Raw genomic sequence first — 9,253 nt, 5'->3', positions numbered from 1 at the left:
GAGTTTTAGGGGGGGGGGGAGGAATACAGGGGGAGGAAAGGGTGACCTCACTTTCTGAACAGCAAAGTTTGAGTGGGAGGGTCTCAACACGAAAGGTAAAAAAGGGAATGATGTGAACATGTGAAGGAAGCCAGAGCACAGAGCAGAGCGTCAGTCTGTATCCTGACAGGGGGAGATAAGGTGGCTGGGGAGCCAGCGGTGCTTTCCTGGAATACAATCTCTGTTTGACACTCTCTGCTTAAGCACTGCCCATCTGTATGTTACTGAGCTGGAGCCTCTGGGGAAAAAGAGGAACCACAGGCACAGAGAGTGAACGAGGGAGGCAGCAAAAGCGCTTTTCTTCCCTTCTTTTCCTTTTTTTTTTTTTTTTGACTCTTTTAAATCAGGATCTGGTTAGCCTGCCTTGAAGTGCCACATCTGGAAACTGAATGCTGAAAAAAAGTTAAAATAACTGAGGCACCACTGAGCCAAGGGGGGCTGATTGCTGAAGAGGGTAAACAATTACTGAGACGCTAGAAGACCACTGCTGGATGTAAGGGGAGGAAATGGCTTTGATCTTCGCCTGGCCCCTCGCTTCTCCTATATTATTCTTTTTGAGATGCTTCTCCTCCAGCACAGCCTCGAGTGAGGGAGGCGTTTTACAGTTTGACATTGAAGGTAGCTCAGCGGTCAGCGTGCAAGAAGCCACTGTTATCAGAGGGCAGCAGCAGGCAGTAGCTACTGGAAGTTGGGTGCCTTTTGCTGAGGTACAGTAACTCCCTTCTCTCTTTAGCGTCTGCGCTTTTCTGCTTTCATCTGTCTCTGTTGAAGTTCCCATCTGGTTAATGTTAGCTTAATCATTCGATCCTTAAAGTGATACTGGAGATTTTTTTTGCAGGGGGTCTGAGACGTTGCATTTTGGGACTGTAGAGATACGGTTCAGACTTCAAAACGTACACATGCCCTGCCTGCTGTGAGCAGACAGCTGCTGTACTCTGCAGTGAGGCTGGCTTAGCACGTCTCTGACTTTCCTGCCAACATAACTAAATAGGCCTGTCCAAACAGAGCTATTTTACAAGGGTTAATTGTCACAACACTTTTCTGCTTGCCTTGTTGTAGTTCCTGCAATTGTAATTCACCTAAACTCCCAGAAAGTTTCTCTTTTGGTGGCAAACACTGTGCTATAGAAGTTTGTGCTTTTGTCTCTGAATGCCACAATCTGAAGTTCCTTTTCATGATGAGAGCGGGAATAATAAATAAAATGTGTGTAGGAAACTGCCTGCAGTGAAAACACCTGCAGAGATTTTAAGACTTCCAAAAAGTATGAGGTTGGGATTAGTGACAAATTAAATTAGAGAGATCTAAGAAACAATCTGACAGTGGAAAATTTTCCTGCAACCCCTCAGTTTTGGGATTGGTTGATACTCCTCACTCTAGCAAGGCTGCATCGGGAATGGACTACTCAAAAATACAACTTGAGAAAACAATAAATTACTCCAGCATACACTGTGGGAGGGAGGGGGGGAGAGACACCACGACACACGAGATGGGACAGTAATGTCTCATGCGTGGGAGATACAGAGTAGGAGGCAAATTGAGTTACATAAGGTCATGGGAAGGGAAAGAGTAGTTCTAGCATAACATCAAAAAATGAGGTGAGATTAGCACAGCCGTGTCACCATGACAATATCAAGATTGTAATCTCTGATATCACAAGGCTAATTTTCCCCCTACACTCCAATTGACAGAACTAATAGCCATGGAAATAAGCGCCCAAGCCCTTCAGACAGACAGGGTTATCACAGGGCTGGGCAGAGCTCATCCCCTCCACTGCAGTGGCTTCTAAACAGCTGGGCAGCCTCAGGAAATGCCTGCCCACCCTGCCAGGAACTCAGTACGAAACATGACCTGTGTGAGAAAACTGGAGGCTAAACCCTGCTCTGCTCGGCATAGGGGCTCTCGGGACCCATCCCGGGCTTGGACGGGCTCCATGACATGGGACATACAGCTCTTCTCCTCTGGCCTGGGATCAGCCCTGGGAAGCTGCGTTGCCACCTGTTGCTTACAACACGGAAAGTCCCTCAATGAAATGCCTGATTTAAGACCTGCTTTTGTAGCTGCTTTTCACATGATAATGGGCATAAGTGATTATTAGCCTTTCTCGATATGATTGTGTAGTATGGTTTTCCCAGAGACACAGTTCACCTTGCTTCACTTTAATATATTAGACTGTACCTTGGGAATGTGCTGTGAGATATGTTAGACACAGCAGGGGAATGACACTTCAGTCTCCTTCACCCATTTCAGTCCTACCCAGAGTTTTATTTCTACAGTATGATCTAATAGACTCACTAACTGGTGTTTGCTCTGGCAGCTTGCTTCAGTCCCTGCAATGACAGCATTTAGACTCTGGATCCCAGGTTACAAATGAATGATGCTGCCTGCTATCATCACACCAAGGCCCTAGGCTGCAGGATGTTGTTTTCATGAGGAAGGAATCAGGATTTCAGGTCCCTTTGGTAGCTGCAGATTCACCTTACAGTAGAATTTCAGAGCCCATCTTCATGGCAATTTCTAAGAAGGCCCAGTAGGATGCTCTTTTGGGATAGGGCTGATGGCTCTGTAACAGCGAGAACCTGCTTACCCATTGTTCCACAGACATAGCTCATAATAGGATCTGGAGAACTGGCTTTAAGCCTGAAGGTTGATGTAGGGGCCAGAGAGTGATGGTCTGGTAGTCTCTCACTTGAGGAAGGAACATTTTATGTTGTCCTCAGAGAGCTTCCCCCTCTCACAGGCGACCTTCCCTCCCTTGGTCCCAGGAGCAGGGTTTATCCCAGCAGGTTTCAATCAGCTTCTTTCGAAGCCCAAGTTCTTAACCCACAGCTCATAGAGAACCGCAGAGTAAACTCCCTTACACAGCACAGTTTGATTCAGCTCCTTCGTCTAAATATTGACTCAGGCCTACAGCTCTCCTGAGCAGACAGAGGCTGTTAGTCACATTGAATAGTGCCAAATTATACAAATGGGGCAGATCTGCAAGGCAGAGTTATGGAGCCATGGATGGGGCTTCATTGTGAACTGTGGTGCCAGTCAAACGCATTGTGAAACACACCGCTGTAGAGCCGGAGCAGAGATCAGGGCAGACAGAGACCATGGTTTTTCAGCATGTTGAACAGTATTTGCCCCACACATGATCCTGCTCTGCACAACATCTTCAGAAATCTGAAAGGTCTGAGACAGTGTTGGTGGGACTTTCCAAGTTATAATTGGTGGACTGCTCTTAAATCCTGGTAAGAGTTTGATATTAAGAACCTATAGAAGAACATGAGATCCCATTTAATGTAAATACATATTAGTGAATATTTCTGTTTTCCACTCCTCTTCCTTTCCCATATTTGGCAAGTCTAAACTCAGAGTAACTGGGAGAAGTGGTCCAAAAGTTCAGAATTAATGTTAATGTGGAGTTTTCTGTGCCTTGGATTTAAATGAAAGCCTCTTAACAGCAGAGAGAAGAGGACTAACTACATTTTCAGTGCTGTGTTAATATGCTGCACCCACACACAGTGTGGACCATGGGTTTGAGTTGGACTTCAGACAACATCTAGTAGCTTGATGTCCTGGTTGTTAATCAATATGCAATCCAGTACACCTAAATTAGGTACATAAACTGTTCCTAAACTTTTCCAATCAGAACCAGTCACTGTCTTCAAGTATAAACCCGAATGCCCCATAAAGTAATGGAGACACTAATTTTTTCAAGACTGTAACCTTCAAGACTGTTACCTACATAATAAGCACTGGTAGCAACCATCATGGAATAAGGTATCTACCTTTCTGTCTCTGTTTCAAGAAGAATACTTACAAACCGATGAAAATTATTCAGAAAAATATCATGAGAAGGATTACAGTGTTAGGAATTGGAAGACAGCTGAGAGACTCTACAATCCAATCTGCTTAGTTCAGAGGGAGGTTAAGAAAAAAACTTTGAATTTATTGTGTAAGCACATAGGCAAAAAAATAATAATAGGCTCACTAGTCTAACAAGTGAAGATCTCATCATATGCAACAACTTGGTACTGAAGACAATCCAGTTCAGACTACAAGTTAGATACAAATTTTAATTGCAAAGGTAATTAATTAATCACTGGAGACTTTATCAGTATCTATATGAAAAATATTCTCAAGTACTCTGTTAGGATGATTAAGTTACTTGTCTCACAAAGAAAATAAGGGAATGTGGGGGAGATGTTACAGTCCTGAATCCTGATGTGTATAGGGGGACAATGAGAAAGAGAGTGAACACAAAGCGCTCATCAGTATAACCCAACCACAGTTGGTAGCATTATATCAAGAGATTGATTTTTCCAAATAAGGATAGACTAAAATATTTTACAAGGAAAATTCATCAGAGATGAAAATAAAGAATTTAAAACTGATAGATTTCAAATGAAAGCAAACAAGTAAGTGGCAGACATCAGAAATCTTTGGAGTTCCAGTCATTAGCTTGGACACAGCAGAAGGCAATGGGATGGTGAGACACTTCTGTTTTGGTGAGGCACAGAGTTGAAACTGAAAGCAAGAGGTAACTTCTGAGAACAGTTATAATGCACTGTCAAACATGCCTTTAAAATAAGAGGCAGGTCTGAAGCCCACCACTGTCAACATTTGTGTTTGGACATTCCATTGACATGATTGTTTTAATTATATAGGTGTAGATTTTGTTCCCCAGTAAGAAGAAAGTTCTTTACAAAGCATGAAGTGAGAATAAACAATGGTACCAGACTTCAAATACGAGAGAGTGTGCCAAATGATTCCCTGTGATTCACATTGTGCAGTCTTTCACTTTAATGTAAAATGAATGTAAGGTGACATCCAGAAAAAGACGCATTTCATTCTGATGTATATGACTATGCGAGGTCAAGAAAAGAACAAAGAGAGCCCAGTATAGGAGATGAATATGGGAAGAATTAATGGAAGAAAGGGAAGACACATTTTGTGAAGACACTTGCCAACCAAGAAAAGATAATTTCAGATGTCCTTTATGGAAAGAAAAAGTGAAGCAAATAGTGGGAAAGGAAGCAAACTAAAGCAGGAAAAGGCAAAGGAGAGGAAAAAATTAGAGCAAGAATGAGATAATCAAGAGCCTTGAGTAAAGAAAAAAATGTAGTTGGGACAGGGCAGGAAGCCAATTCCCAGAGTGAAGGAAGGCATGATATTGTTGGATAGATGGAAGAAGAAAACTGTTTCCAGCATCAGTGTTTTTGATTCAGAGGAAAGGCAGTAAGGCAAATGAAGTCCTTTAAAGGAAACAATTATCATAGTCAAAATTAGCCATTTACTATAAGAGAAAGTAAAAGGCAGAAGTTATCTGATGGAGTTTGCATGTTAAAATGATATGCCTGACAATCTTTTTCCCACCTGACTTCTACCAGCAGATGCTGATCTAAATTTTCAAAAGCAAGAAGCAGTATTTGAGGTGCTTTGTTTCTGCTTCTCTAAAGCAATAAGCAATAATCAGCATGGGATCTGCAACAAACTTACCTCTCTAAAATGGCTCACAATATATAAAAAGGAACCAGTCATAAGTCCCAGTCACTTGTTAACAAAGACTCAAACTATCACCAAATTGCCTTCACCCCTTCCCCCATAAAGGTTGGAACAGAAAGTCCTGCAGAGTGTTCGGAGAAACCACAATTTGATCCTTACTTGTGGCATTAATCTGTTCAAAACAAACTAGCACTAAAAGAAGCAGCAGAAGACCTAATCCTGAGGTGTGAGCCAAAAAGGGTTTTAGCTTGACAGAAACCTTTATACTCTCTTAAGCTAATGGGAACTGCATCTACCTTTAAAAAAAAAAAAAATAAAAATAAAAAAAAGCAGATCTTTAAATGAATTCATTTCAGACCCTTAAGGTTATGTTAGGTTAACTCCCATGATGGGCAATTTGGATTTCTAGCTGCTGTTTTTTTCTGGTACAACAAGGTTATGTTCTGAGAAACATCTATTAGTCGGGAGGAAGTTTTACTGCAGATGTTTGTGATTCCAGCTTAAGTTTCTCATCAAAGCTTTAATGAAAATCAGCTGCTTGGAGTAGAGTTGCCAGACCCCAAACCTTTTAAATCATAGGAAGCTGAAGTAAATGGAAGTACAGGACAGAGCAGATGAATAGTGGAAAATGTTCTCCATTTCAAGAAGGTGCATAAAGCACCCAGCAGAACAATGTGATTTAAACTCCACTGCAGAGAGTTCCCACAAAATTTTGGGCAAATACCAGCAAAGTGCCCCAAAGCTTATTCAGGGCTGTGAAAACCAATAAAAGGCATTTCATGCCCACTCTTATTCATGACATGGGAAGCAAGGAAGGAATTAAAAGTCCAGTTTTTCCAGCAGGCATGAGAAGCAATAAAAGAATTGGTTTCTGAAGAACTTGTCCTGATTTCAACTGATAACAATTAGAGCTCCTGGTGTTCAAGAACTGTTAAAATAGGTCCAGTTTCTGAGTAATACATAACCAGCCTCTGATAATTTACAACTTGCTTCTGGACTTAGATTTCAAATAAAGTATAGACACTCTTGGGTTTTATATTTTAATTGGTCCTCTTGAACATTTGGATCTGATCCCAGTTCATAGCTTGGGATGTTTGAGTTACGCATCCTAATGCAAGATTCAACAATTACTGAATAGTACTGTATACAAAGCTGTTAGACCTCCACAGTTTTTGAAACCTAATTCTTTGTCATCAAGTGATCTTAAAGAAATTTTCTGTCAGTCAGGATACATTACAGTATGTATTTGGCAATGCAAACAGAGATTGGCTAAAATGCAATAAATATGATCTGGCTTTGTCATTCCTGTTCAGCTGTATTGTGCAATTTTTAGATAGTCCTGTTATTAAAATAAATACTTCAGAAATACTAGAACTCACTTTTTTTCCTTTAAGATAAACCAGCAAGAAACAGTGCTTAAACTCCAGCACTTAACAGTTACTAAGATACCTAGTACGAGACAAAGAATAATAAAGGATTGTAAAAAAATTTTTTAGAAATTACTGTTCCAAGTGTGCAAGACTGTAAGAACTAAAATACTATTTTTTAAGTCATGACATATGGAAGCCAGTGATCATGGGAAGAACTGGAACACCTGAATGTTAATTTGAAACATAATTTAATAATTATAGTATAAAAAGATTCTCCCTGCATGAACAACATCCAATATGATCTGTAAAAATGGCCTTTTTAGCTAAAACTGTAAGGCTCTGAATCAATGTTTGATTCTTTCTTCCCAATAAAAACGAATAAAAATGAGCTCATTCAGCTTTTCATCATTGGTGTCAGGTGAAAGAAAAACCTACATGGAACCAACACCTAACCTGTATGTTACATATATATCTGGGCTGTGTGGTAGCCTGTTACCACCCCACGATCCATCCTGTTACTGTTGTATGAAAGGCTTTCTGAGTGGCAGACTTCTTTTCTGCCAAGGCTAATGCAAGACCAATATGTCCCAAGGTTTCCCACTCGCTTTCCACCTCTGAGCATAGAGAACAACAAGAGAACCTATCATTCATGACTCCTTTATGATGTACTCCCCACTCCTGTCTCCAGGGACCCTTCCTCAAAAGTACTCCCTGGAAGCAAGCATTTGTCCAGAGAAAATCTGTTCCAGTATCCAAAAATGAAAAATAAATAAATAAATAAATAAATAAGCTGAAATGGCAAAACCAGGCACATCCGTCCCTACCCCTGCTATTAAAATCCTACATGCTCCAGAAAAGCTAACACAGCCTGGCCAGTTGAGGATTGGCAAGATTTCCAGAGCAGCAGTACATGGCACAGATCCATTCAGGGAGAAGGTGAGCAGGTGTTGAAGGTCTAGACATGGTGTAAGGTCAGAGAGGATTTGTATGCCCTACTCAGCTTTTTGCAGATTTGTCATTTTCTGTGACTCCCTGCCTCCTGTCAATGGCAAGGATTGTCTGCAGAGGCTCAGCAGAGTCTCAAAGGCACCAGCTAATTAATTTTAAGTCAGTTGGAAAGAGGGGTTTGGGTGATAGATTTTTGTGAGGGACAAGGAAAGTGTTGGGTTTTTCTTTGATGCATCTATTCTTCACCCTCTCTGAGACAACAATAAACTACTTTCTTCATTATCAGACTATGACTATGATGAAACGAGCCAGGGGCCAAGAGGCAGTGAGAGATCAGGGCAGGCTACCTCTTCTCCCACGCTGGGACCATCAAGGGGGAAGAAGCCCTATTTCTGAGAACAACCCAAACCCACGACGCTTTCCCAGCAGCCATCCCCAGCATCTGCCTGTTTTGTCCACAGCTGGTCCATCCTTGAGAGGGAATGATGGATGAAAGCTCTTTCTCCTGATCTGTCAAGATTTTCACTTTGGCTTGTGTTTCATGCTAACAGGCTTTTAAATTGATCCCATGGCTATTGGTCAGGCAGATCACTGTATGTCTCTACTGCAATTTCAAAGAGCTGCAAAATCAAACCAGGAAATACTAGAAATCTGGGTGGGGGAAAATTCCTGCAAAAGGGAAATCAAAGGAAGCGTCAGATTTACCCTCCGAGTTTTAACAGTGTTCCACAAAGACAGTCATACTTGCTTTAAAGGCCACTTTTCTTCTTTATCCCTTGCAGATTTTTGTCTCTATCTGGAAATCTCTCAGGGAGTGCTGTAGTTTGTCAACCGATTACGTCTCACTTATCTGGGAGACTCAAGAGGAGAAAGTATGACTCAGAACATGCATTTCATATGAGCATTTTGTGAGGACTGGGTGGAGGGTGGTTAATGAGGAAACAACACAGAATTATCTATTCCTTTTCCTGTAAATTGTTCTCCTTGAATAGGCATTTTCTTTGAAAGAAGAAAATCAAATAGCTACCTTTCCAACTGCAGATTTTCTATTTCCAACAGAGAACATCTGTAAGAGTAAGTTTTTTGTTTAGTGGCTGTAGTAATAAGTACATTAGAGCAGAGGCTGGTATTAATCTCTAACCCTTACCCAGCTTGCAGACAACTAAAATATTTTAGCCCTCCCCCTTTTTGGGAAAGAATGCCTTTTAAGCAGAGGCTTTGTCTTTCCCACTGTATATGGAAAAAATGACTACACACTTCTATGGAGAATGCCTAGCTGAGAAATGTTTATGTTGGATCCAACCCCATCTCTGTTGCTGAATGGCATTTTGTTTTCCACTTGGACTGGGGAAGGGGTAACAGTCTGGAAACATTTTCAACACCGGATTTTTTTTTTTTAAATTAAA

General features: G+C 41.2%; 1 protein-coding gene across 1 annotated transcript in view; it reads left to right on the top strand.

Moving 5' to 3' along the window:
* The first annotated feature begins 360 nt into the window (after window positions 1-360).
* LAMA4 (laminin subunit alpha 4) overlaps window positions 361-9,253 on the top strand; it is a 105,582-nt gene continuing 96,689 nt past the window's right edge. The window contains exon 1 of the mRNA XM_026844996.1: window positions 361-746. Within this exon, the coding sequence (XP_026700797.1) occupies window positions 546-746 (201 nt within the window). The 5' untranslated portion in view covers window positions 361-545. The remainder of the gene's footprint in view (window positions 747-9,253) is intronic.

Source organism: Athene cunicularia, assembly GCF_003259725.1.
Source record: "Athene cunicularia isolate RWA chromosome 3 unlocalized genomic scaffold, athCun1 chr3_part1, whole genome shotgun sequence".
NCBI classification, from domain to species: domain Eukaryota; kingdom Metazoa; phylum Chordata; class Aves; order Strigiformes; family Strigidae; genus Athene; species Athene cunicularia.
Note: the sequence above shows the minus strand (reverse complement) of the source record. Positions and strands in the feature narration are given on the sequence as shown.